Source organism: Vanellus vanellus, assembly GCF_965231255.1.
Source record: "Vanellus vanellus genome assembly, chromosome: 6".
Classification (NCBI taxonomy): Eukaryota; Metazoa; Chordata; class Aves; order Charadriiformes; family Charadriidae; genus Vanellus; species Vanellus vanellus.
The window spans coordinates 54082018-54109860 of NC_138911.1; the positions used below are offsets into that span (position 1 = coordinate 54082018).

The 27843-nt window shown below is 54.2% G+C and overlaps 3 protein-coding genes across 3 annotated transcripts; all 3 read right to left on the reverse strand.

Moving 5' to 3' along the window:
* Window positions 1-5479: 5479 nt before the first annotated feature.
* LOC309673868 (inositol 1,4,5-trisphosphate receptor-interacting protein-like 1) lies at window positions 5480-8648 on the reverse strand (the record flags this gene model as incomplete). The annotated part of the gene is made up of 2 exons (XM_082485750.1): window positions 5480-7030; window positions 8604-8648. The coding sequence occupies 2 exons, from the start codon at window positions 8646-8648 to the stop codon at window positions 5480-5482; spliced, it is 1596 nt and encodes a 531-aa protein (XP_082341876.1).
* Window positions 8649-11340: 2692 nt separating this feature from the next.
* On the reverse strand, window positions 11341-14509 carry LOC309673869 (inositol 1,4,5-trisphosphate receptor-interacting protein-like 1; the record flags this gene model as incomplete). The annotated part of the gene is made up of 2 exons (XM_082485751.1): window positions 11341-12891; window positions 14465-14509. The coding sequence occupies 2 exons, from the start codon at window positions 14507-14509 to the stop codon at window positions 11341-11343; spliced, it is 1596 nt and encodes a 531-aa protein (XP_082341877.1).
* A 2692-nt stretch (window positions 14510-17201) lies between these two features.
* Window positions 17202-26189, reverse strand: LOC309673870 (uncharacterized protein; the record flags this gene model as incomplete). The annotated part of the gene is made up of 6 exons (XM_082485752.1): window positions 17202-18752; window positions 23090-23419; window positions 23486-23632; window positions 23717-24139; window positions 24509-24571; window positions 26145-26189. 6 exons carry the CDS (start codon window positions 26187-26189, stop codon window positions 17202-17204), a joined length of 2559 nt encoding a protein of 852 aa, XP_082341878.1.
* Between the last annotated feature and the right edge of the window lie 1654 nt (window positions 26190-27843).

The following is a 27843-nucleotide window of genomic DNA, read 5'->3' on the forward strand; positions in this document are numbered from 1 at the left end:
GCTAGAGGGAAACCCAGCTTAGTATACATACACTTCAGACAGCATGAGAAAGATGAGGTTTCCTGGCACCTTACCCACCTTAATCAAACCACTGTAACTGAAGTCAGTATCAAAGTTCTCACCATCTTCCATGAGTTTCATTTTTTTTTCCATCCATTTTCCCCTCAGATGCACTGAGGAAAGAATCCACCTGTATTATGTTTGTCTGCTGTGCAGACAAGGAAATGCTGCATTTGAATAGGTAAAGGGATATCTCTTGTCTCACAGGGCTGGGAGTCTGAGAGACACAAAAGGGTGAAGATACAGGTGCCATTATTTGTATAGAAATACTTTAAATCTGAGGAAGAAACATACCTTCGACACCCTGTAGCTTCAAAAGAAGTGAAAGGAAACATGACACATCCTGTTTCTATGAACCTTTTTCCAGTAACTCTCAAGAAAATCTTTAAACTTTTAAGTGTTTGCAAAGCTAGTTGCCTTCATTCATAGTTTTCCTGTTTTCCTCTGAGGTTAAACAGATTTATGTGTGAAAGGACAACCTGCACTTGACAGAGTGAATCCATCTGCCACTGCTTGTTTACACCAGTTTTAGTGCCTTTTCTTGCATTTTAAAACTCAATAAAAACACAAAGCCTCGAAGATCAGAATAAGTGGTGCATTTTAAATGCTTCTGCAAAGGCTGATTTCCTTCAGTGTTTTCTCATGATTAAAGCAGGCCATCTACTGAAATAACAAAGAAACTGCGCACAAAGTAAATGAAAATGCTGGAAAATCAAAGGTCAAGCAAGTTAATCTGAGTGTTAAGAATGTCCATGGTACAGCCAAGCTCATATCTGTCTAGTATCTGCTCCAAAGTCAATATCTTAACTCAAGGACTTTGCTCTCCCACCCTACAAATTCTTCAATGGCAGCCAAATTCTCATTGAAGATGATGGGAACAAGCTCTGACACTTGGGAACCATCCTTCCGAAATCAGTACAGGTTCAATTACTGTAGGTAAATCATAGAATCATAGAATCACTTAGGTTGCAAAAGACCTTTAATATCGTGGAGTCTAGCTGTTAACCTAATACTGATAACTCCACCACTAAACCATGTCCCTAACCACCACGTCTACACATCTTTTAAATAGCTCCAGGCATGGTGACTCTACCACTTCCCTGGGCAGCTTGTTCCAATGTCTGACAACCCTTTGGGGGAAGAATTTTTTCCTAATATCCAATCTAAACCTCCTGTGGCACAACTTGAGGCCACTTCCTGTCACTTGTTGCTTGGGAGAAGAGACCGACCCTCACCTCACCACAACCTCCTTTTAGGGGGCTGTAGAGAGCAATAGTCTCCCCTCAGCCTCCTTTTCTCCAGGCTAAACAACCCCAGTTCCCTCAGCTTCTCCTCATAAGACTTGTTCTCTAGACCCCTCGCCAGCTTTGTTGCTCTTCTCTGGACACGCTCCAGCACCTCAGGGCCTGTCCTGTAGTGAGGAGCCCAAAACCGAACACATTATTTGAGGTGCAGCCTCACCAGTGCTGAGTACAGAGATACAATCACTTCCCTAGTCCTGCTGGCCACACTATTTCAGATACAAGCCAGGATGCTTTTGGCATTCTTGGCTACCTGGGCACACTGCTGGTTCATATTCAGCTGGCTGTTGACCAACACCCCCAGGTCCTTTTTCATCAGGCAACTTTCCAGCCATTCTTCCCCAAGCCTGTAGTGCTGCATGGGGTTGTTGTGAACCAAGTGCAGGACATGGCACTTGGCCTTTTTGGATCTCCCTCAGCCTTCCTTCTTGGAGGGACATGGTCCTGGAGACCTGTGGTGTGGTGCAGTGTATGGGTGTGTCATCCTGCTATCTGTTGAGAGAGCTGCAGCATCAGCCTGTTGCCAAGCCAGATCACCCACCTCTTGAAACCAGCTGCTCCTAGAGAAACTTCTGCACACAGACAGGGACAGTATAACCTATGGAATCCTCTCTAGATTTTGTGTGGTCCTTAACTATCCCTGCACCTCGGCACACCTCGTGGCATGCTTACTCAGGGCCACTGGCATGGCCTGCAGGCCCACATGCAACTGTGACCTTGCTATTACTCTGAATGGTGTCAGGCATGGATGAATCTATGTACTGTCTAAAGCACTTCTTTCACTGAGTGCGTTTCTTACAATTGGAAGCTTGCAATATGAGCAGCCCTCATGCCTACAGATTCTTGGCATTTAAACATTCTCACAGTTGCACAGCAAACCAGACAACCACCTTCCTTCTTATGCAGTCTTCTCCTGATAGCCCTCCTTCTTTGGTATCATGGGACTCCCAGGAACTAGCCCCAGACTGTATTAATTACCTTCTTGAGAGAATTCATGTGTCTGTAGCATTACAGCTAAGGGACTCAGGGAAAGATGACAATTGGTAGCAAGCTGTCAGTGCTGCCAGACAGACCCTGCGGCATGCTCTGTGGCAAGAGATAGCTGTTGGCTGGGGCACTGCTGCGACCCAGGGGCTGTACAGTGGGTGTTTTGTTGTGCCTGAACACAACTGGGATGGAGATCCTACAGCATCTGGCTATCTGTGCCAGTTAACCTCTGGGAGTCAGAAAACAGACTGGTCAAGGAAAGCTTTAAATAACGCTGCTGTGACAAGAATTGCCAGTGGCTCAGGATTTTTACAGAATACAAAAAAGAGAAAATACAATCCAGGGTACCCCTATCCAAGAAGAAAATGCAGAAGGGTAAGCAACTCTGAGGAAGTGACAGGAAATTGTCAAAGAGCCTGGAAAACCTGGAACATCTTGGAAGGAACCAGTTGATGTGATGAAAATGCTTTGGCCTGGGGCACTGGTAAGCCTGACTCTGTGGTAACAACCTGTTGGGATGCAGAGGGTTAAGGAGATTGCATTGTCTTCTCGGTCTAAATCAGTGGTTGTCATTCTTCATCCCCCAGATTCTCAGCCTTATCCTTGATCAAAAGAACTTGGTGAGATGAACCTGCTAGGTAAGGATTTTCATTGGCTTAAAAGCTCAAAGGGACACAAGAGGGAAACAAAGCCTCAAGAAAGAAGCAACAGGTTCAAGAGATAAGAAAATCGTCATTAACTGTAGCTCAGAGGTTGCTCTTTGAAGCTGGACGGGTGCAAAGCACTAAATAAGAATATCATGGATGTATTCAATTGAAAAAAATCACTTGGGAGATCATACTCAAATAACATGTTTCTCTTCTTGCCTTCATATATCGAAACTAAAATGTGCTTTACCTCTTTAAACCAGCAAAGATGCATGGCAAACACAGTGTTATTATGGCCATTTGAGGCGGGAAAGGTTGGGCCACAGAGTGAAAACCACTGGTGTGAAAGCTGCAGGGACAACATCTCATCTCAATTTTAACTTCATTTTCCAAGGATCCATCATTAGGTAAGAAAGGTTCTGGTAGCTTTGTGCATCATGGAAGAACTGGCCGTGATCTGCCTCTCTAACTGAAAAGGACGGGAAGCCTGGGCTTCTTTAGCACTCAGACTCTAGACTCAGTTCTTTGATGTGACAATTTTCGTAGATCTTGCAAATTTTCACCCAAATACTGTCATTGGATTTCCACTGGAGGTGTCCCAAATACAGGTACGACTGCACCTCTTCTGCCACACAGCTGCCAACAGGCCACTGCTTCTCATAAACGTGGCACAGACTGCACAAGTACGTGCCTTGAATTGGAGACATCTCAAAAGCTTTCTTCAACCTTGCGGCACACGTTAAGCCTGCCGTGTTAAGGTGGTGGGAACCTGAGCTTCCAGGTCATGAGACAGTATGGTGAATGAGTCTGGTGCTCACACAGGAGGGATAGCAGCCCATAGTTGTGGCACTTGTTGCCTGTGCAAAGGGCTTGCCACTCAGACAGCGTCATAGCCACCTCTCTGGGGTCACCCAAAGGCAATGCTGTGGGGCTCCCAGGGCTTGGTTTGCATATGGCTCCCAAGGAAGACACTGCAGGCTCCCTCCAGTACACAGGCAATGTGCACGGCTGCGGAGGGTGACAAATTATTTCTGTTGCACCAATGCAGGAGCACGGACAGGTGGGAGAGCCTTAGTTACAGAATCACTGAAGCCAGGGCCCACTGCATCAGCTCTTCAGCAAAATGGTCCCCGACACTGTAGCAGCCAAGCAGCCAGAACTCTATGCCCCCGTTCCCCCAAAAAGTGATGCACAGACACAGACGCAGCATTTGTTAAAACACAGCATTTATTGAAATCTTTGCACAGATGAAAGCTCCCAGAAGAAATGCACTCTCTCAAAGAGGGAAGATGGTCACTGTTCAGGTGGTAACGGGAGGCTCCTTGCAGCGGTCTCTTCAGCTGCATCGGGTCCTGCTCTGCAGAGCGTGCTTTTGCTGCGGAGGAAAGGTGCGGCAACAGTTCCCACTGCCGACTGAGCAGTGTGTTCTCCATGTACAGCAGTCTCAGTTCCGTGGCACCAGTTCCCCAGGGAGTATCTGGGACGGGCAGGTTCCCCACCTAGACCCCAGTGAACACGCAGAGGCACATCAGTGGTGCCTCTCGCTTGGTCTCTGCCCAGCCAGAGCTGCCAGCAAGAATTTCTGGGCCCACGTGTAGTTGTCCCCATGGCCATGACAGCGTGAGGAGAAAGCAGGGTGAAACTCATCTTTGTCGCCACCATCATCATCATCAACGGCTGCTGCGCTGGGGAGACCGTTGAGAGGAGAACACTGCTGCTTTTGGCAGAGGGCTGCTGCGCAGGGTTTTCCCTTCCCCTTCCCTTCCGTCCCTCGTGGCCAAGAAGGCGAATGGCATCCTGGGGTGCATCAAGAAGAGAGTGGCCAGCAGGTCGAGGGAGGTCATCCTTCCCCTCTACTCTGCCCTGGTGAGGCCGCATCTGGACTACTGTGTCCAGTTCTGTGCTCCCCAGTTCAAGGAGGACAGGGAAATACTGGAGAGGGTCCAGCAAAGGGCTACGAAGATGATTAGGGCATTAGAACATCTCTCTTATGAGGAAAGACTGAGGGACTTGGGTATTTTCAGTCTAGAGAAAAGAAGACTGAGGGGGGATCTTATTAATGCTTATAAATATTTAAAGGGTGGGTGCCAAGGGGGTGGGAACAGTCTTTTTTCAGTGGTGCCCAGTGATAGGGCAAGAGGTAACGGGCACAAACTTGAATATAGGAAGATCCATCTTAACATGAGGAAGAACTTCTTTTCTTTGAGGGTGGCAGAGCACTGGAACAGGCTGCCCACAGAGGTTGTGGAGTCTCTGACTCTGGAGACCTTCAAAACCCGCCTGAATGCCATCCTGTGCAACCTGTTGTAGGTGACCCTGCTCAGGCAGGGGGGTTGGACTAGATGATCTCCAGAAGTCCCTTCCAACCCTGACCATTCTGTGATTGTGTCCCACATTCTCCCCTCTCTTTCCCTCCTGTACAAGGTGGTCGTCTGCCATCAGCTATGAACCCCACAAACACAGCTCTGTGCATGAAGACCTCTTTTAGTGTCCACACAACAGCAGTCTTACAAGCCGATCTTTCAGCTCATTGAACTCATGCAGTGCCTTGGCGCGGGCGTCCGGATCCTGCACCAGGTGCTGGAAGAGGTTGCGAGGCTCAGCCTTTTGTAAGGCTGAGGGCAAGATTATCTCCTCAGGCACGTTCTCATTGCCAAAGAAGAAGTGGTTGAGGCGTTTCTCCTCCAGGCAGGCACACAGGTACTCCATGATATCCTGCAGGCGCATCAGGAATTCGCTCATTCTCCAGCTTGACAGGGGTAGTGTGTTCAGGAGGTGCATCACAACAGTCTTCAGGGTATAGGTGGAAATGTCTATGCCCACCAAGATGTGGGCAAAGAGCTGCAGGCATTTGAGGTGGAAGGTGTCGTGTGGGGCCTGCCTGGCCACATGCCTGAAGAACTTCACCTCTGCCACAGCATAGCTCTCTGGCCACATGGTGCTTGGGGTGAAGATAGTCTCTGAACTCTGGCTGGTCACAAAGATGTCCGAGTCGCCTTGCTGCACCCCAGACAAAATCTCAATGATGATTCTTTCCTGATTGGGTTTTGTCACCTGGAATTTGCAGGAGCGGCTGCAGGGCAGCATCTTCAGATGGAAACTGGACGCCTGAGGCAAAAGCACCCAGGCTGATCTCACCAATTGATGGAACCAGCGGGCAGTTTTCTGCGCATCTAGGTAGAAGCCTGTGCAGAGGATGTCTAGGAGACTGTGTTTCTCATTCTTCCTCAGCATAGGGTGGTGGAGGAAGCACGGCACATCCCCCACCTGATGGTCCGTCATGCAGGTGCACTCCTGCTCCACGCGGATGCGGAAGTTCCTTGCCATCGTCTCCCCAGCATCGCACAGCTCCAGGTGGAAGGTGTGCCAACGGGGAGGCTTCATGGGCACAAGCACATGGTAGATGACATCTTCTTCACAGGGACTCCAACCTTCGAATGCACTGCCCACCCCAACGGCTGATTGCAGCTCTGGGAATAAACTATTTAACAAGAGCGATCTGAAGACAAGAATCAAGTTGCCCACCAGGTCCTTCACAGTCATGCAGTCGCTGGCTGGGTTCTGAAATGGCCAATGCATGTACCTATCAAAAAGCAATAGCGGGTTAAGTTCATAATTATTGTCTTCTTCCCCCTCATCCTGCAGCGGCTCGCTGTCGCTGCTGGAGCTCTCCTCTTCACTGCTGCTGTCTGGCTGATGGCTCCTTTTCCTCAGCCACCAGCAGAGCCCAAAGAGCACGACCACGACTCCAGCAATGGCCCAGAACTGCCACTGCTGCAAGGCAGAGAAGAACAGGGCCCCCCAGGCAAAGCTGCTCTGCTCCTGGGTCTTCTGCTCCACCTCCTGCAGCAGCTGAGCCATCTCCTGGGTCTTCTGCTCCATCTCCTGCAGCAGCCGAGTCATCTCCCGGCTCAGCTGCTGCTCACGCTGCTTCATGCGCTCGTGCGTGTCCTCATCCAGCTCATAGCCCACCATGTGCGGGAGCTGGATGATGCTTTGCACAAGCAACAGTAAGAATCTGGTTGCATCCATGGCCTGCAGGAGAAGAGAGAGAAGGGTTCAGTGGGGCTGGGAGGGAGGGAGGAAGCTGGCAGTGGGGACAGCGGGGCCGGGAGCCACAGGGAGCTGGGGGCAGGTGGGAGAGGGGCCGAGGCAGCTGGGGGGCAGCAAGGCCTGCGCCCAGCCCCAGCAGCAGCGGCAGCACTGTGCCCAGCCCAAGGCACTGCTGCGAGCGGCGGGGCCCTCGATGCTGGGTGAGAACCCACCCCCCGGGGGCCCGCGATTCTGCCCCGGCCCTGGTCCAGCCCAGCCTCCCCCCGCCTGCGTACTCACCACTGTCCCAGGCCGTACTGGGGCAGCGCTGCCTGCTGGCGCCTTTCCTAGCTGCCCCCCATTGTGACGTGTCCCCCGTGATGTCACAGGCGCCAGAGCGCATCACAGGCACGCGGGCCAACCAGCCCCCGCCCTTCGGCCCCACTCCAGCTCAGCCACTCACAGCTGCCCAGGGCAGCCAAACCTCAACACCACAAACTGTAGACCTTCTGGGCAGGACCGGGCTCCCAGGGGCTCCCTTTACAACGCAGACAGAAGTCCCCTCAAACCCTTACCAGACATAAAAGGGGGTGACGTGACCTGTGGACGCTTTGCTCCTTGAGATCCCATCCCATGAGGTGGAGTGTGTTCCCTTGGTGCTGCCTCTGAGGTTGTGGTCGTGGGTGTACTCTTGGTGCCTTCATGACACTGCTGGGTGGGTGGTGGTGTATATCCTGGTGGTGGGACGGGGCCTGACCATGGCAGGATCTCTGTTCCTGCTGTGTCACTGTGAGAGGACGTTGCTTCCAAAGAGACATTTCCCAAGGGTCATGAGGGAGGGGAGACACCCGGTGCTTGCTGGGCCCTCATTCCTCCTGCGACAGCCTTAGCTGCATCTCCAGCTCTCAGAGCCACTGCTCTCCATTAGCTTGGCCCGAGCCTCCTGCTGCGGATTCAGCAAGAGCATCCTCCTTCCTGAACCCCTTCCTCTGACTGGGAGGGTAGAGGAGAACACCGCCTCTGCTCCTCATCCTTTTAACATTGTCCCAAGGAACATAAAGTCTCTTTTGACGGTTCTAAGTTGCCTCGTCAGAGTATCGTTGGACCCTACATCGCATAGTAGGAGTGCATGATAACCTGCAGCGTTCAGCAGGCTTGGCAGCCTCTCGGGGGTGTCATGAGTGTGAGCTCCTGGTGGGTGGGAAACTTTGGCTCAGCTTTGCCTGCTTGACTTTCCTGGATCCTGTCGGCTACTCACATGCTTTGAATTCTCCAGTCCCAGACCACCATGTCTGCATCCTAGCCCTTCTAACACCTCTGTGAAACCGTCCCATTGTCTGGCATCATAGTTAAGGAAGACCAACTCCAGGGTCGTTTAGATCAAGAAAGCAGCGGGTGGATGGTGACACCACAGAATTATAGCTGCTTTGTAAATTGTAGTATGTGTGTTAAGTAATGATTTGTCAAATCATATTGTACCTGAATGCTAGAGAATGGTCTACAAACCTTGTGTAAAACCACCTTTGGGGTGCCCCAATTTGAATGGGACACCTCATACACATGAACAAAGAATTACTCTTGTAATTGCATACTTTGCGTCCTTGACTCTCTCCTGGGTCATCACGGGCCAGTTGCAAAAGCTTCCTAACGCTTCCCGCGGTTGGAAGGGGCTGCAGGGACAGCTGGCACTGCCCAACTGCCCCAGGGCCTGCCGACCTGCTAGCCAGTCCATCCCACACACAGCCCAAGGGTGTCAGGGGCACAGAACACCCCTCAGAGACCACCCAGGGCTATCTCACAAGCCTGACCTCTCCTGGCAGTGGAGGGAGCCGTGTGCGCTGCTCAGAGACGTTTGCGAAGCAGTACCCCAAACGCTGTGGCAGGCTTTCAGTGGCCAACCCCCCCTGTGGGACGAATTGCACGCAGCGCGACTGAGTTCCAGCATGAAGCTTCGTGGTGCTGGCACAGACCACCAGGTCATGTGGCCCATTGATCCAAGGCAGCTGTGAAGGAGGCCACTTCTCTAGAAGGCACATTGGCAGTGTAACACGAGCAGCGATGGCTTCAGCATGTCACTCAGTGACTCACTGCACCTCTCGCTACACCCTGCAGGGTGCTGCTGAGAGGAGCTGGCATTTTGCTCTCGCAGTGGGCTTGGAGGAGAGGTTATTGACAGCTCAGACCCCAGTGCCAGGAGAGACAGACAGCGTGAGCTGGCCCTGACGGCCTGCTGCAAAAAAAGGCAAGAGTCAGTGTTGTAACAGCAGGGCCCTTGGAGAGCCCAGAAAAGCCACATTCCTTGGGCTGATGGGCGCTGGGCACCCACTGGGCTTCTCTAGCACTCAGACACAGACAGTTCTTTTGACGTGACACTTGTCAAAGATCTTCACCCATATATACCATCCGTGGATTTCCACTGGAGGTGTCCCAAATACAGGTACGACTGCACCTCTTCTGCCACACAGCTGCCAACAGGCCACTGCTTCTCATAAACGTGGCACAGACTGCACAAGTACGTGCCTTGAATTGGAGACATCTCAAAAGCTTTCTTCAACCTTGCGGCACACGTTAAGCCTGCCGTGTTAAGGTGGTGGGAACCTGAGCTTCCAGGTCATGAGACAGTATGGTGAATGAGTCTGGTGCTCACACAGGAGGGATAGCAGCCCATAGTTGTGGCACTTGTTGCCTGTGCAAAGGGCTTGCCACTCAGACAGCGTCATAGCCACCTCTCTGGGGTCACCCAAAGGCAATGCTGTGGGGCTCCCAGGGCTTGGTTTGCATATGGCTCCCAAGGAAGACACTGCAGGCTCCCTCCAGTACACAGGCAATGTGCACGGCTGCGGAGGGTGACAAATTATTTCCGTTGCACCAATGCAGGAGCACGGACAGGTGGGAGAGCCTTAGTTACAGAATCACTGAAGCCAGGGCCCACTGCATCAGCTCTTCAGCAAAATGGTCCCCGACACTGTAGCAGCCAAGCAGCCAGAACTCTATGCCCCCGTTCCCCCAAAAAGTGATGCACAGACACAGACGCAGCATTTGTTAAAACACAGCATTTATTGAAATCTTTGCACAGATTAAAGCTCCCAGAAGAAATGCACTCTCTCAAAGAGGGAAGATGGTCACTGTTCAGGTGGTAACGGGAGGCTCCTTGCAGCGGTCTCTTCAGCTGCATCGGGTCCCGCTCTGCAGAGCGTGCTTTTGCTGCGGAGGAAAAGTGCGGCAACAGTTCCCACTGCCGACTGAGCAGTGTGTTCTCCATGTACAGCAGTCTCAGTTCCGTGGCACCAGTTCCCCAGGGAGTATCTGGGACGGGCAGGTTCCCCACCTAGACCCCAGTGAACACGCAGGGGCACATCAGTGGTGCCTCTCGCTTGGTCTCTGCCCAGCCAGAGCTGCCAGCAAGAATTTCTGGGCCCACGTGTAGTTGTCCCCATGGCCATGACAGCGTGAGGAGAAAGCAGGGTGAAACTCATCTTTGTCGCCACCATCATCATCATCAACGGCTGCTGCGCTGGGGAGACCGTTGAGAGGAGAACACTGCTGCTTTTGGCAGAGGGCTGCTGCGCAGGGTTTTCCCTTCCCCTTCCCTTCCGTCCCTCGTGGCCAAGAAGGCGAATGGCATCCTGGGGTGCATCAAGAAGAGAGTGGCCAGCAGGTCGAGGGAGGTCATCCTTCCCCTCTACTCTGCCCTGGTGAGGCCGCATCTGGACTACTGTGTCCAGTTCTGTGCTCCCCAGTTCAAGGAGGACAGGGAAATACTGGAGAGGGTCCAGCAAAGGGCTACGAAGATGATTAGGGCATTAGAACATCTCTCTTATGAGGAAAGACTGAGGGACTTGGGTATTTTCAGTCTAGAGAAAAGAAGACTGAGGGGGGATCTTATTAATGCTCATAAATATTTAAAGGGTGGGTGCCAAGGGGGTGGGAACAGTCTTTTTTCAGTGGTGCCCAGTGATAGGGCAAGAGGTAACGGGCACAAACTTGAATATAGGAAGATCCATCTTAACATGAGGAAGAACTTCTTTTCTTTGAGGGTGGCAGAGCACTGGAACAGGCTGCCCACAGAGGTTGTGGAGTCTCTGACTCTGGAGACCTTCAAAACCCGCCTGAATGCCATCCTGTGCAACCTGTTGTAGGTGACCCTGCTCAGGCAGGGGGGTTGGACTAGATGATCTCCAGAAGTCCCTTCCAACCCTGACCATTCTGTGATTGTGTCCCACATTCTCCCCTCTCTTTCCCTCCTGTACAAGGTGGTCGTCTGCCATCAGCTATGAACCCCACAAACACAGCTCTGTGCATGAAGACCTCTTTTAGCGTCCACACAACAGCAGTCTTACAAGCCGATCTTTCAGCTCATTGAACTCATGCAGTGCCTTGGCGCGGGCGTCCGGATCCTGCACCAGGTGCTGGAAGAGGTTGCGAGGCTCAGCCTTTTGTAAGGCTGAGGGCAAGATTATCTCCTCAGGCACGTTCTCATTGCCAAAGAAGAAGTGGTTGAGGCGTTTCTCCTCCAGGCAGGCACACAGGTACTCCATGATATCCTGCAGGCGCATCAGGAATTCGCTCATTCTCCAGCTTGACAGGGGTAGTGTGTTCAGGAGGTGCATCACAACAGTCTTCAGGGTATAGGTGGAAATGTCTATGCCCACCAAGATGTGGGCAAAGAGCTGCAGGCATTTGAGGTGGAAGGTGTCGTGTGGGGCCTGCCTGGCCACATGCCTGAAGAACTTCACCTCTGCCACAGCATAGCTCTCTGGCCACATGGTGCTTGGGGTGAAGATAGTCTCTGAACTCTGGCTGGTCACAAAGATGTCCGAGTCGCCTTGCTGCACCCCAGACAAAATCTCAATGATGATTCTTTCCTGATTGGGTTTTGTCACCTGGAATTTGCAGGAGCGGCTGCAGGGCAGCATCTTCAGATGGAAACTGGACGCCTGAGGCAAAAGCACCCAGGCTGATCTCACCAATTGATGGAACCAGCGGGCAGTTTTCTGCGCATCTAGGTAGAAGCCTGTGCAGAGGATGTCTAGGAGACTGTGTTTCTCATTCTTCCTCAGCATAGGGTGGTGGAGGAAGCACGGCACATCCCCCACCTGATGGTCCGTCATGCAGGTGCACTCCTGCTCCACGCGGATGCGGAAGTTCCTTGCCATCGTCTCCCCAGCATCGCACAGCTCCAGGTGGAAGGTGTGCCAACGGGGAGGCTTCATGGGCACAAGCACATGGTAGATGACATCTTCTTCACAGGGACTCCAACCTTCGAATGCACTGCCCACCCCAACGGCTGATTGCAGCTCTGGGAATAAACTATTTAACAAGAGCGATCTGAAGACAAGAATCAAGTTGCCCACCAGGTCCTTCACAGTCATGCAGTCGCTGGCTGGGTTCTGAAATGGCCAATGCATGTACCTATCAAAAAGCAATAGCGGGTTAAGTTCATAATTATTGTCTTCTTCCCCCTCATCCTGCAGCGGCTCGCTGTCGCTGCTGGAGCTCTCCTCTTCACTGCTGCTGTCTGGCTGATGGCTCCTTTTCCTCAGCCACCAGCAGAGCCCAAAGAGCACGACCACGACTCCAGCAATGGCCCAGAACTGCCACTGCTGCAAGGCAGAGAAGAACAGGGCCCCCCAGGCAAAGCTGCTCTGCTCCTGGGTCTTCTGCTCCACCTCCTGCAGCAGCTGAGCCATCTCCTGGGTCTTCTGCTCCATCTCCTGCAGCAGCCGAGTCATCTCCCGGCTCAGCTGCTGCTCACGCTGCTTCATGCGCTCGTGCGTGTCCTCATCCAGCTCATAGCCCACCATGTGCGGGAGCTGGATGATGCTTTGCACAAGCAACAGTAAGAATCTGGTTGCATCCATGGCCTGCAGGAGAAGAGAGAGAAGGGTTCAGTGGGGCTGGGAGGGAGGGAGGAAGCTGGCAGTGGGGACAGCGGGGCCGGGAGCCACAGGGAGCTGGGGGCAGGTGGGAGAGGGGCCGAGGCAGCTGGGGGGCAGCAAGGCCTGCGCCCAGCCCCAGCAGCAGCGGCAGCACTGTGCCCAGCCCAAGGCACTGCTGCGAGCGGCGGGGCCCTCGATGCTGGGTGAGAACCCACCCCCCGGGGGCCCGCGATTCTGCCCCGGCCCTGGTCCAGCCCAGCCTCCCCCCGCCTGCGTACTCACCACTGTCCCAGGCCGTACTGGGGCAGCGCTGCCTGCTGGCGCCTTTCCTAGCTGCCCCCCATTGTGACGTGTCCCCCGTGATGTCACAGGCGCCAGAGCGCATCACAGGCACGCGGGCCAACCAGCCCCCGCCCTTCGGCCCCACTCCAGCTCAGCCACTCACAGCTGCCCAGGGCAGCCAAACCTCAACACCACAAACTGTAGACCTTCTGGGCAGGACCGGGCTCCCAGGGGCTCCCTTTACAACGCAGACAGAAGTCCCCTCAAACCCTTACCAGACATAAAAGGGGGTGACGTGACCTGTGGACGCTTTGCTCCTTGAGATCCCATCCCATGAGGTGGAGTGTGTTCCCTTGGTGCTGCCTCTGAGGTTGTGGTCGTGGGTGTACTCTTGGTGCCTTCATGACACTGCTGGGTGGGTGGTGGTGTATATCCTGGTGGTGGGACGGGGCCTGACCATGGCAGGATCTCTGTTCCTGCTGTGTCACTGTGAGAGGACGTTGCTTCCAAAGAGACATTTCCCAAGGGTCATGAGGGAGGGGAGACACCCGGTGCTTGCTGGGCCCTCATTCCTCCTGCGACAGCCTTAGCTGCATCTCCAGCTCTCAGAGCCACTGCTCTCCATTAGCTTGGCCCGAGCCTCCTGCTGCGGATTCAGCAAGAGCATCCTCCTTCCTGAACCCCTTCCTCTGACTGGGAGGGTAGAGGAGAACACCGCCTCTGCTCCTCATCCTTTTAACATTGTCCCAAGGAACATAAAGTCTCTTTTGACGGTTCTAAGTTGCCTCGTCAGAGTATCGTTGGACCCTACATCGCATAGTAGGAGTGCATGATAACCTGCAGCGTTCAGCAGGCTTGGCAGCCTCTCGGGGGTGTCATGAGTGTGAGCTCCTGGTGGGTGGGAAACTTTGGCTCAGCTTTGCCTGCTTGACTTTCCTGGATCCTGTCGGCTACTCACATGCTTTGAATTCTCCAGTCCCAGACCACCATGTCTGCATCCTAGCCCTTCTAACACCTCTGTGAAACCGTCCCATTGTCTGGCATCATAGTTAAGGAAGACCAACTCCAGGGTCGTTTAGATCAAGAAAGCAGCGGGTGGATGGTGACACCACAGAATTATAGCTGCTTTGTAAATTGTAGTATGTGTGTTAAGTAATGATTTGTCAAATCATATTGTACCTGAATGCTAGAGAATGGTCTACAAACCTTGTGTAAAACCACCTTTGGGGTGCCCCAATTTGAATGGGACACCTCATACACATGAACAAAGAATTACTCTTGTAATTGCATACTTTGCGTCCTTGACTCTCTCCTGGGTCATCACGGGCCAGTTGCAAAAGCTTCCTAACGCTTCCCGCGGTTGGAAGGGGCTGCAGGGACAGCTGGCACTGCCCAACTGCCCCAGGGCCTGCCGACCTGCTAGCCAGTCCATCCCACACACAGCCCAAGGGTGTCAGGGGCACAGAACACCCCTCAGAGACCACCCAGGGCTATCTCACAAGCCTGACCTCTCCTGGCAGTGGAGGGAGCCGTGTGCGCTGCTCAGAGACGTTTGCGAAGCAGTACCCCAAACGCTGTGGCAGGCTTTCAGTGGCCAACCCCCCCTGTGGGACGAATTGCACGCAGCGCGACTGAGTTCCAGCATGAAGCTTCGTGGTGCTGGCACAGACCACCAGGTCATGTGGCCCATTGATCCAAGGCAGCTGTGAAGGAGGCCACTTCTCTAGAAGGCACATTGGCAGTGTAACACGAGCAGCGATGGCTTCAGCATGTCACTCAGTGACTCACTGCACCTCTCGCTACACCCTGCAGGGTGCTGCTGAGAGGAGCTGGCATTTTGCTCTCGCAGTGGGCTTGGAGGAGAGGTTATTGACAGCTCAGACCCCAGTGCCAGGAGAGACAGACAGCGTGAGCTGGCCCTGACGGCCTGCTGCAAAAAAAGGCAAGAGTCAGTGTTGTAACAGCAGGGCCCTTGGAGAGCCCAGAAAAGCCACATTCCTTGGGCTGATGGGCGCTGGGCACCCACTGGGCTTCTCTAGCACTCAGACACAGACAGTTCTTTTGACGTGACACTTGTCAAAGATCTTCACCCATATATACCATCCGTGGATTTCCACTGGAGGTGTCCCAAATACAGGTACGACTGCACCTCTTCTGCCACACAGCTGCCAACAGGCCACTGCTTCTCATAAACGTGGCACAGACTGCACAAGTACGTGCCTTGAATTGGAGACATCTCAAAAGCTTTCTTCAACCTTGCGGCACACGTTAAGCCTGCCGTGTTAAGGTGGTGGGAACCTGAGCTTCCAGGTCATGAGACAGTATGGTGAATGAGTCTGGTGCTCACACAGGAGGGATAGCAGCCCATAGTTGTGGCACTTGTTGCCTGTGCAAAGGGCTTGCCACTCAGACAGCGTCATAGCCACCTCTCTGGGGTCACCCAAAGGCAATGCTGTGGGGCTCCCAGGGCTTGGTTTGCATATGGCTCCCAAGGAAGACACTGCAGGCTCCCTCCAGTACACAGGCAATGTGCACGGCTGCGGAGGGTGACAAATTATTTCCGTTGCACCAATGCAGGAGCACGGACAGGTGGGAGAGCCTTAGTTACAGAATCACTGAAGCCAGGGCCCACTGCATCAGCTCTTCAGCAAAATGGTCCCCGACACTGTAGCAGCCAAGCAGCCAGAACTCTATGCCCCCGTTCCCCCAAAAAGTGATGCACAGACACAGACGCAGCATTTGTTAAAACACAGCATTTATTGAAATCTTTGCACAGATTAAAGCTCCCAGAAGAAATGCACTCTCTCAAAGAGGGAAGATGGTCACTGTTCAGGTGGTAACGGGAGGCTCCTTGCAGCGGTCTCTTCAGCTGCATCGGGTCCCGCTCTGCAGAGCGTGCTTTTGCTGCGGAGGAAAGGTGCGGCAACAGTTCCCACTGCCGACTGAGCAGTGTGTTCTCCATGTACAGCAGTCTCAGTTCCGTGGCACCAGTTCCCCAGGGAGTATCTGGGACGGGCAGGTTCCCCACCTAGACCCCAGTGAACACGCAGAGGCACATCAGTGGTGCCTCTCGCTTGGTCTCTGCCCAGCCAGAGCTGCCAGCAAGAATTTCTGGGCCCACGTGTAGTTGTCCCCATGGCCATGACAGCGTGAGGAGAAAGCAGGGTGAAACTCATCTTTGTCGCCACCATCATCATCATCAACGGCTGCTGCGCTGGGGAGACCGTTGAGAGGAGAACACTGCTGCTTTTGGCAGAGGGCTGCTGCGCAGGGTTTTCCCTTCCCCTTCCCTTCCGTCCCTCGTGGCCAAGAAGGCGAATGGCATCCTGGGGTGCATCAAGAAGAGAGTGGCCAGCAGGTCGAGGGAGGTCATCCTTCCCCTCTACTCTGCCCTGGTGAGGCCGCATCTGGACTACTGTGTCCAGTTCTGTGCTCCCCAGTTCAAGGAGGACAGGGAAATACTGGAGAGGGTCCAGCAAAGGGCTACGAAGATGATTAGGGCATTAGAACATCTCTCTTATGAGGAAAGACTGAGGGACTTGGGTATTTTCAGTCTAGAGAAAAGAAGACTGAGGGGGGATCTTATTAATGCTTATAAATATTTAAAGGGTGGGTGCCAAGGGGGTGGGAACAGTCTTTTTTCAGTGGTGCCCAGTGATAGGGCAAGAGGTAACGGGCACAAACTTGAATATAGGAAGATCCATCTTAACATGAGGAAGAACTTCTTTTCTTTGAGGGTGGCAGAGCACTGGAACAGGCTGCCCACAGAGGTTGTGGAGTCTCTGACTCTGGAGACCTTCAAAACCCGCCTGAATGCCATCCTGTGCAACCTGTTGTAGGTGACCCTGCTCAGGCAGGGGGGTTGGACTAGATGATCTCCAGAAGTCCCTTCCAACCCTGACCATTCTGTGATTGTGTCCCACATTCTCCCCTCTCTTTCCCTCCTGTACAAGGTGGTCGTCTGCCATCAGCTATGAACCCCACAAACACAGCTCTGTGCATGAAGACCTCTTTTAGTGTCCACACAACAGCAGTCTTACAAGCCGATCTTTCAGCTCATTGAACTCATGCAGTGCCTTGGCGCGGGCGTCCGGATCCTGCACCAGGTGCTGGAAGAGGTTGCGAGGCTCAGCCTTTTGTAAGGCTGAGGGCAAGATTATCTCCTCAGGCACGTTCTCATTGCCAAAGAAGAAGTGGTTGAGGCGTTTCTCCTCCAGGCAGGCACACAGGTACTCCATGATATCCTGCAGGCGCATCAGGAATTCGCTCATTCTCCAGCTTGACAGGGGTAGTGTGTTCAGGAGGTGCATCACAACAGTCTTCAGGGTATAGGTGGAAATGTCTATGCCCACCAAGATGTGGGCAAAGAGCTGCAGGCATTTGAGGTGGAAGGTGTCGTGTGGGGCCTGCCTGGCCACATGCCTGAAGAACTTCACCTCTGCCACAGCATAGCTCTCTGGCCACATGGTGCTTGGGGTGAAGATAGTCTCTGAACTCTGGCTGGTCACAAAGATGTCCGAGTCGCCTTGCTGCACCCCAGACAAAATCTCAATGATGATTCTTTCCTGATTGGGTTTTGTCACCTGGAATTTGCAGGAGCGGCTGCAGGGCAGCATCTTCAGATGGAAACTGGACGCCTGAGGCAAAAGCACCCAGGCTGATCTCACCAATTGATGGAACCAGCGGGCAGTTTTCTGCGCATCTAGGTAGAAGCCTGTGCAGAGGATGTCTAGGAGACTGTGTTTCTCATTCTTCCTCAGCATAGGGTGGTGGAGGAAGCACGGCACATCCCCCACCTGATGGTCCGTCATGCAGGTGCACTCCTGCTCCACGCGGATGCGGAAGTTCCTTGCCATCGTCTCCCCAGCATCGCACAGCTCCAGGTGGAAGGTGTGCCAACGGGGAGGCTTCATGGGCACAAGCACATGGTAGATGACATCTTCTTCACAGGGACTCCAACCTTCGAATGCACTGCCCACCCCAACGGCTGATTGCAGCTCTGGGAATAAACTATTTAACAAGAGCGATCTGAAGACAAGAATCAAGTTGCCCACCAGGTCCTTCACAGTCATGCAGTCGCTGGCTGGGTTCTGAAATGGCCAATGCATGTACCTATCAAAAAGCAATAGCGGGTTAAGTTCATAATTATTGTCTTCTTCCCCCTCATCCTGCAGCGGCTCGCTGTCGCTGCTGGAGCTCTCCTCTTCACTGCTGCTGTCTGGCTGATGGCTCCTTTTCCTCAGCCACCAGCAGAGCCCAAAGAGCACGACCACGACTCCAGCAATGGCCCAGAACTGCCACTGCTGCAAGGCAGAGAAGAACAGGGCCCCCCAGGCAAAGCTGCTCTGCTCCTGGGTCTTCTGCTCCACCTCCTGCAGCAGCTGAGCCATCTCCTGGGTCTTCTGCTCCATCTCCTGCAGCAGCCGAGTCATCTCCCGGCTCAGCTGCTGCTCACGCTGCTTCATGCGCTCGTGCGTGTCCTCATCCAGCTCATAGCCCACCATGTGCGGGAGCTGGATGATGCTTTGCACAAGCAACAGTAAGAATTTGGTTGCATCCATGGCCTGCAGGAGAAGAGAGAGAAGGGTTCAGTGGGGCTGGGAGGGAGGGAGGAAGCTGGCAGTGGGGACAGCAGGGCCGGGAGCCACAGGGAGCTGGGGGCAGGTGGGAGAGGGGCCGAGGCAGCTGGGGGGCAGCAAGGCCTGCGCCCAGCCCCAGCAGCAGCGGCAGCACTGTGCCCAGCCCAAGGCACTGCTGCGAGCGGCGGGGCCCTCGATGCTGGGTGAGAACCCACCCCCCGGGGGCCCGCGATTCTGCCCCGGCCCTGGTCCAGCCCAGCCTCCCCCCGCCTGTGTACTCACCACTGTCCCAGGCCGTACTGGGGCAGCGCTGCCTGCTGGCGCCTTTCCTAGCTGCCCCCCATTGTGACGTGTCCCCCGTGATGTCACAGGCGCCAGAGTGCATCACAGGCACGCGGGCCAACCAGCCCCCGCCCTTCGGCCCCACTCCAGCTCAGCCACTCACAGCTGCCCAGGGCAGCCAAACCTCAACACCACAAACTGTAGACCTTCTGGGCAGGACCGGGCTCCCAGGGGCTCCCTTTACAACGCAGACAGAAGTCCCCTCAAACCCTTACCAGACATAAAAGGGGGTGACGTGACCTGTGGACGCTTTGCTCCTTGAGATCCCATCCCATGAGGTGGAGTGTGTTCCCTTGGTGCTGCCTCTGAGGTTGTGGTCGTGGGTGTACTCTTGGTGCCTTCATGACACTGCTGGGTGGGTGGTGGTGTATATCCTGGTGGTGGGACGGGGCCTGACCATGGCAGGATCTCTGTTCCTGCTGTGTCACTGTGAGAGGACGTTGCTTCCAAAGAGACATTTCCCAAGGGTCATGAGGGAGGGGAGACACCCGGTGCTTGCTGGGCCCTCATTCCTCCTGCGACAGCCTTAGCTGCATCTCCAGCTCTCAGAGCCACTGCTCTCCATTAGCTTGGCCCGAGCCTCCTGCTGCGGATTCAGCAAGAGCATCCTCCTTCCTGAACCCCTTCCTCTGACTGGGAGGGTAGAGGAGAACACCGCCTCTGCTCCTCATCCTTTTAACATTGTCCCAAGGAACATAAAGTCTCTTTTGACGGTTCTAAGTTGCCTCGTCAGAGTATCGTTGGACCCTACATCGCATAGTAGGAGTGCATGATAACCTGCAGCGTTCAGCAGGCTTGGCAGCCTCTCGGGGGTGTCATGAGTGTGAGCTCCTGGTGGGTGGGAAACTTTGGCTCAGCTTTGCCTGCTTGACTTTCCTGGATCCTGTCGGCTACTCACATGCTTTGAATTCTCCAGTCCCAGACCACCATGTCTGTATCCTAGCCCTTCTAACACCTCTGTGAAACCGTCCCATTGTCTGGCATCATAGTTAAGGAAGACCAACTCCAGGGTCGTTTAGATCAAGAAAGCAGCGGGTGGATGGTGACACCACAGAATTATAGCTGCTTTGTAAATTGTAGTATGTGTGTTAAGTAATGATTTGTCAAATCATATTGTACCTGAATGCTAGAGAATGGTCTACAAACCTTGTGTAAAACCACCTTTGGGGTGCCCCAATTTGAATGGGACACCTCATACACATGAACAAAGAATTACTCTTGTAATTGCATACTTTGCGTCCTTGACTCTCTCCTGGGTCATCACGGGCCAGTTGCAAAAGCTTCCTAACACTTCCCGCGGTTGGAAGGGGCTGCAGGGACAGCTGGCACTGCCCAACTGCCCCAGGGCCTGCCGACCTGCTAGCCAGTCCATCCCACACACAGCCCAAGGGTGTCAGGGGCACAGAACACCCCTCAGAGACCACCCAGGGCTATCTCACAAGCCTGACCTCTCCTGGCAGTGGAGGGAGCCGTGTGCGCTGCTCAGAGACGTTTGCGAAGCAGTACCCCAAACGCTGTGGCAGGCTTTCAGTGGCCAACCCCCCCTGTGGGACGAATTGCACGCAGCGCGACTGAGTTCCAGCATGAAGCTTCGTGGTGCTGGCACAGACCACCAGGTCATGTGGCCCATTGATCCAAGGCAGCTGTGAAGGAGGCCACTTCTCTAGAAGGCACATTGGCAGTGTAACACGAGCAGCGATGGCTTCAGCATGTCACTCAGTGACTCACTGCACCTCTCGCTACACCCTGCAGGGTGCTGCTGAGAGGAGCTGGCATTTTGCTCTCGCAGTGGGCTTGGAGGAGAGGTTATTGACAGCTCAGACCCCAGTGCCAGGAGAGACAGACAGCGTGAGCTGGCCCTGACGGCCTGCTGCAAAAAAAGGCAAGAGTCAGTGTTGTAACAGCAGGGCCCTTGGAGAGCCCAGAAAAGCCACATTCCTTGGGCTGATGGGCGCTGGGCACCCACTGGGCTTCTCTAGCACTCAGACACAGACAGTTCTTTTGACGTGACACTTGTCAAAGATCTTCACCCATATATACCATCCGTGGATTTCCACTGGAGGTGTCCCAAATACAGGTACGACTGCACCTCTTCTGCCACACAGCTGCCAACAGGCCACTGCTTCTCATAAACGTGGCACAGACTGCACAAGTACGTGCCTTGAATTGGAGACATCTCAAAAGCTTTCTTCAACCTTGCGGCACACGTTAAGCCTGCCGTGTTAAGGTGGTGGGAACCTGAGCTTCCAGGTCATGAGACAGTATGGTGAATGAGTCTGGTGCTCACACAGGAGGGATAGCAGCCCATAGTTGTGGCACTTGTTGCCTGTGCAAAGGGCTTGCCACTCAGACAGCGTCATAGCCACCTCTCTGGGGTCACCCAAAGGCAATGCTGTGGGGCTCCCAGGGCTTGGTTTGCATATGGCTCCCAAGGAAGACACTGCAGGCTCCCTCCAGTACACAGGCAATGTGCACGGCTGCGGAGGGTGACAAATTATTTCCGTTGCACCAATGCAGGAGCACGGACAGGTGGGAGAGCCTTAGTTACAGAATCACTGAAGCCAGGGCCCACTGCATCAGCTCTTCAGCAAAATGGTCCCCGACACTGTAGCAGCCAAGCAGCCAGAACTCTATGCCCCCGTTCCCCCAAAAAGTGATGCACAGACACAGACGCAGCATTTGTTAAAACACAGCATTTATTGAAATCTTTGCACAGATTAAAGCTCCCAGAAGAAATGCACTCTCTCAAAGAGGGAAGATGGTCACTGTTCAGGTGGTAACGGGAGGCTCCTTGCAGCGGTCTCTTCAGCTGCATCGGGTCCCGCTCTGCAGAGCGTGCTTTTGCTGCGGAGGAAAAGTGCGGCAACAGTTCCCACTGCCGACTGAGCAGTGTGTTCTCCATGTACAGCAGTCTCAGTTCCGTGGCACCAGTTCCCCAGGGAGTATCTGGGACGGGCAGGTTCCCCACCTAGACCCCAGTGAACACGCAGGGGCACATCAGTGGTGCCTCTCGCTTGGTCTCTGCCCAGCCAGAGCTGCCAGCAAGAATTTCTGGGCCCACGTGTAGTTGTCCCCATGGCCATGACAGCATGAGGAGAAAGCAGGGTGAAACTCATCTTTGTCGCCACCATCATCATCATCAACGGCTGCTGCGCTGGGGAGACCGTTGAGAGGAGAACACTGCTGCTTTTGGCAGAGGGCTGCTGCGCAGGGTTTTCCCTTCCCCTTCCCTTCCGTCCCTCGTGGCCAAGAAGGCGAATGGCATCCTGGGGTGCATCAAGAAGAGAGTGGCCAGCAGGTCGAGGGAGGTCATCCTTCCCCTCTACTCTGCCCTGGTGAGGCCGCATCTGGACTACTGTGTCCAGTTCTGTGCTCCCCAGTTCAAGGAGGACAGGGAAATACTGGAGAGGGTCCAGCAAAGGGCTACGAAGATGATTAGGGCATTAGAACATCTCTCTTATGAGGAAAGACTGAGGGACTTGGGTATTTTCAGTCTAGAGAAAAGAAGACTGAGGGGGGATCTTATTAATGCTCATAAATATTTAAAGGGTGGGTGCCAAGGGGGTGGGAACAGTCTTTTTTCAGTGGTGCCCAGTGATAGGGCAAGAGGTAACGGGCACAAACTTGAATATAGGAAGATCCATCTTAACATGAGGAAGAACTTCTTTTCTTTGAGGGTGGCAGAGCACTGGAACAGGCTGCCCACAGAGGTTGTGGAGTCTCTGACTCTGGAGACCTTCAAAACCCGCCTGAATGCCATCCTGTGCAACCTGTTGTAGGTGACCCTGCTCAGGCAGGGGGGTTGGACTAGATGATCTCCAGAAGTCCCTTCCAACCCTGACCATTCTGTGATTGTGTCCCACATTCTCCCCTCTCTTTCCCTCCTGTACAAGGTGGTCGTCTGCCATCAGCTATGAACCCCACAAACACAGCTCTGTGCATGAAGACCTCTTTTAGCGTCCACACAACAGCAGTCTTACAAGCCGATCTTTCAGCTCATTGAACTCATGCAGTGCCTTGGCGCGGGCGTCCGGATCCTGCACCAGGTGCTGGAAGAGGTTGCGAGGCTCAGCCTTTTGTAAGGCTGAGGGCAAGATTATCTCCTCAGGCACGTTCTCATTGCCAAAGAAGAAGTGGTTGAGGCGTTTCTCCTCCAGGCAGGCACACAGGTACTCCATGATATCCTGCAGGCGCATCAGGAATTCGCTCATTCTCCAGCTTGACAGGGGTAGTGTGTTCAGGAGGTGCATCACAACAGTCTTCAGGGTATAGGTGGAAATGTCTATGCCCACCAAGATGTGGGCAAAGAGCTGCAGGCATTTGAGGTGGAAGGTGTCGTGTGGGGCCTGCCTGGCCACATGCCTGAAGAACTTCACCTCTGCCACAGCATAGCTCTCTGGCCACATGGTGCTTGGGGTGAAGATAGTCTCTGAACTCTGGCTGGTCACAAAGATGTCCGAGTCGCCTTGCTGCACCCCAGACAAAATCTCAATGATGATTCTTTCCTGATTGGGTTTTGTCACCTGGAATTTGCAGGAGCGGCTGCAGGGCAGCATCTTCAGATGGAAACTGGACGCCTGAGGCAAAAGCACCCAGGCTGATCTCACCAATTGATGGAACCAGCGGGCAGTTTTCTGCGCATCTAGGTAGAAGCCTGTGCAGAGGATGTCTAGGAGACTGTGTTTCTCATTCTTCCTCAGCATAGGGTGGTGGAGGAAGCACGGCACATCCCCCACCTGATGGTCCGTCATGCAGGTGCACTCCTGCTCCACGCGGATGCGGAAGTTCCTTGCCATCGTCTCCCCAGCATCGCACAGCTCCAGGTGGAAGGTGTGCCAACGGGGAGGCTTCATGGGCACAAGCACATGGTAGATGACATCTTCTTCACAGGGACTCCAACCTTCGAATGCACTGCCCACCCCAACGGCTGATTGCAGCTCTGGGAATAAACTATTTAACAAGAGCGATCTGAAGACAAGAATCAAGTTGCCCACCAGGTCCTTCACAGTCATGCAGTCGCTGGCTGGGTTCTGAAATGGCCAATGCATGTACGTATCAAAAAGCAATAGCGGGTTAAGTTCATAATTATTGTCTTCTTCCCCCTCATCCTGCAGCGGCTCGCTGTCGCTGCTGGAGCTCTCCTCTTCACTGCTGCTGTCTGGCTGATGGCTCCTTTTCCTCAGCCACCAGCAGAGCCCAAAGAGCACGACCACGACTCCAGCAATGGCCCAGAACTGCCACTGCTGCAAGGCAGAGAAGAACAGGGCCCCCCAGGCAAAGCTGCTCTGCTCCTGGGTCTTCTGCTCCACCTCCTGCAGCAGCCGAGTCATCTCCCGGCTCAGCTGCTGCTCACGCTGCTTCATGCGCTCGTGCGTGTCCTCATCCAGCTCATAGCCCACCATGTGCGGGAGCTGGATGATGCTTTGCACAAGCAACAGTAAGAATTTGGTTGCATCCATGGCCTGCAGGAGAAGAGAGAGAAGGGTTCAGTGGGGCTGGGAGGGAGGGAGGAAGCTGGCAGTGGGGACAGCAGGGCCGGGAGCCACAGGGAGCTGGGGGCAGGTGGGAGAGGGGCCGAGGCAGCTGGGGGGCAGCAAGGCCTGCGCCCAGCCCCAGCAGCAGCGGCAGCACTGTGCCCAGCCCAAGGCACTGCTGCGAGCGGCGGGGCCCTCGATGCTGGGTGAGAACCCACCCCCCGGGGGCCCGCGATTCTGCCCCGGCCCTGGTCCAGCCCAGCCTCCCCCCGCCTGCGTACTCACCACTGTCCCAGGCTGTACTGGGGCAGCGCTGCCTGCTGGCGCCTTTCCTAGCTGCCCCCCATTGTGACGTGTCCCCCGTGATGTCACAGGCGCCAGAGTGCATCACAGGCACGCGGGCCAACCAGCCCCCGCCCTTCGGCCCCACTCCAGCTCAGCCACTCACAGCTGCCCAGGGCAGCCAAACCTCAACACCACAAACTGTAGACCTTCTGGGCAGGACCGGGCTCCCAGGGGCTCCCTTTACAACGCAGACAGAAGTCCCCTCAAACCCTTACCAGACATAAAAGGGGGTGACGTGACCTGTGGACGCTTTGCTCCTTGAGATCCCATCCCATGAGGTGGAGTGTGTTCCCTTGGTGCTGCCTCTGAGGTTGTGGTCGTGGGTGTACTCTTGGTGCCTTCATGACACTGCTGGGTGGGTGGTGGTGTATATCCTGGTGGTGGGACGGGGCCTGACCATGGCAGGATCTCTGTTCCTGCTGTGTCACTGTGAGAGGACGTTGCTTCCAAAGAGACATTTCCCAAGGGTCATGAGGGAGGGGAGACACCCGGTGCTTGCTGGGCCCTCATTCCTCCTGCGACAGCCTTAGCTGCATCTCCAGCTCTCAGAGCCACTGCTCTCCATTAGCTTGGCCCGAGCCTCCTGCTGCGGATTCAGCAAGAGCATCCTCCTTCCTGAACCCCTTCCTCTGACTGGGAGGGTAGAGGAGAACACCGCCTCTGCTCCTCATCCTTTTAACATTGTCCCAAGGAACATAAAGTCTCTTTTGACGGTTCTAAGTTGCCTCGTCAGAGTATCGTTGGACCCTACATCGCATAGTAGGAGTGCATGATAACCTGCAGCGTTCAGCAGGCTTGGCAGCCTCTCGGGGGTGTCATGAGTGTGAGCTCCTGGTGGGTGGGAAACTTTGGCTCAGCTTTGCCTGCTTGACTTTCCTGGATCCTGTCGGCTACTCACATGCTTTGAATTCTCCAGTCCCAGACCACCATGTCTGCATCCTAGCCCTTCTAACACCTCTGTGAAACCGTCCCATTGTCTGGCATCATAGTTAAGGAAGACCAACTCCAGGGTCGTTTAGATCAAGAAAGCAGCGGGTGGATGGTGACACCACAGAATTATAGCTGCTTTGTAAATTGTAGTATGTGTGTTAAGTAATGATTTGTCAAATCATATTGTACCTGAATGCTAGAGAATGGTCTACAAACCTTGTGTAAAACCACCTTTGGGGTGCCCCAATTTGAATGGGACACCTCATACACATGAACAAAGAATTACTCTTGTAATTGCATACTTTGCGTCCTTGACTCTCTCCTGGGTCATCACGGGCCAGTTGCAAAAGCTTCCTAACACTTCCCGCGGTTGGAAGGGGCTGCAGGGACAGCTGGCACTGCCCAACTGCCCCAGGGCCTGCCGACCTGCTAGCCAGTCCATCCCACACACAGCCCAAGGGTGTCAGGGGCACAGAACACCCCTCAGAGACCACCCAGGGCTATCTCACAAGCCTGACCTCTCCTGGCAGTGGAGGGAGCCGTGTGCGCTGCTCAGAGACGTTTGCGAAGCAGTACCCCAAACGCTGTGGCAGGCTTTCAGTGGCCAACCCCCCCTGTGGGACGAATTGCACGCAGCGCGACTGAGTTCCAGCATGAAGCTTCGTGGTGCTGGCACAGACCACCAGGTCATGTGGCCCATTGATCCAAGGCAGCTGTGAAGGAGGCCACTTCTCTAGAAGGCACATTGGCAGTGTAACACGAGCAGCGATGGCTTCAGCATGTCACTCAGTGACTCACTGCACCTCTCGCTACACCCTGCAGGGTGCTGCTGAGAGGAGCTGGCATTTTGCTCTCGCAGTGGGCTTGGAGGAGAGGTTATTGACAGCTCAGACCCCAGTGCCAGGAGAGACAGACAGCGTGAGCTGGCCCTGACGGCCTGCTGCAAAAAAAGGCAAGAGTCAGTGTTGTAACAGCAGGGCCCTTGGAGAGCCCAGAAAAGCCACATTCCTTGGGCTGATGGGCGCTGGGCACCCACTGGGCTTCTCTAGCACTCAGACACAGACAGTTCTTTTGACGTGACACTTGTCAAAGATCTTCACCCATATATACCATCCGTGGATTTCCACTGGAGGTGTCCCAAATACAGGTACGACTGCACCTCTTCTGCCACACAGCTGCCAACAGGCCACTGCTTCTCATAAACGTGGCACAGACTGCACAAGTACGTGCCTTGAATTGGAGACATCTCAAAAGCTTTCTTCAACCTTGCGGCACACGTTAAGCCTGCCGTGTTAAGGTGGTGGGAACCTGAGCTTCCAGGTCATGAGACAGTATGGTGAATGAGTCTGGTGCTCACACAGGAGGGATAGCAGCCCATAGTTGTGGCACTTGTTGCCTGTGCAAAGGGCTTGCCACTCAGACAGCGTCATAGCCACCTCTCTGGGGTCACCCAAAGGCAATGCTGTGGGGCTCCCAGGGCTTGGTTTGCATATGGCTCCCAAGGAAGACACTGCAGGCTCCCTCCAGTACACAGGCAATGTGCACGGCTGCGGAGGGTGACAAATTATTTCCGTTGCACCAATGCAGGAGCACAGACAGGTGGGAGAGCCTTAGTTACAGAATCACTGAAGCCAGGGCCCACTGCATCAGCTCTTCAGCAAAATGGTCCCCGACACTGTAGCAGCCAAGCAGCCAGAACTCTATGCCCCCGTTCCCCCAAAAAGTGATGCACAGACACAGACGCAGCATTTGTTAAAACACAGCATTTATTGAAATCTTTGCACTGAGTAAAGGAGTGGACTCCCAGAAGGAAGGGATTGTCTCGAAGAGGGAGGGCAGTCGCTGTCCAGGTGGTAACAGGAGTCTCTGTCACAAGATTCCTTGCAACGGCCTCTTGAGCTGCATTGGCTCTGGCTCCCCAGAGTGTGCTTTTGCTGTGGAGGAAAGGTGCAGCAGTAATTCCCACTGCCGATTGAGCAGTGTCT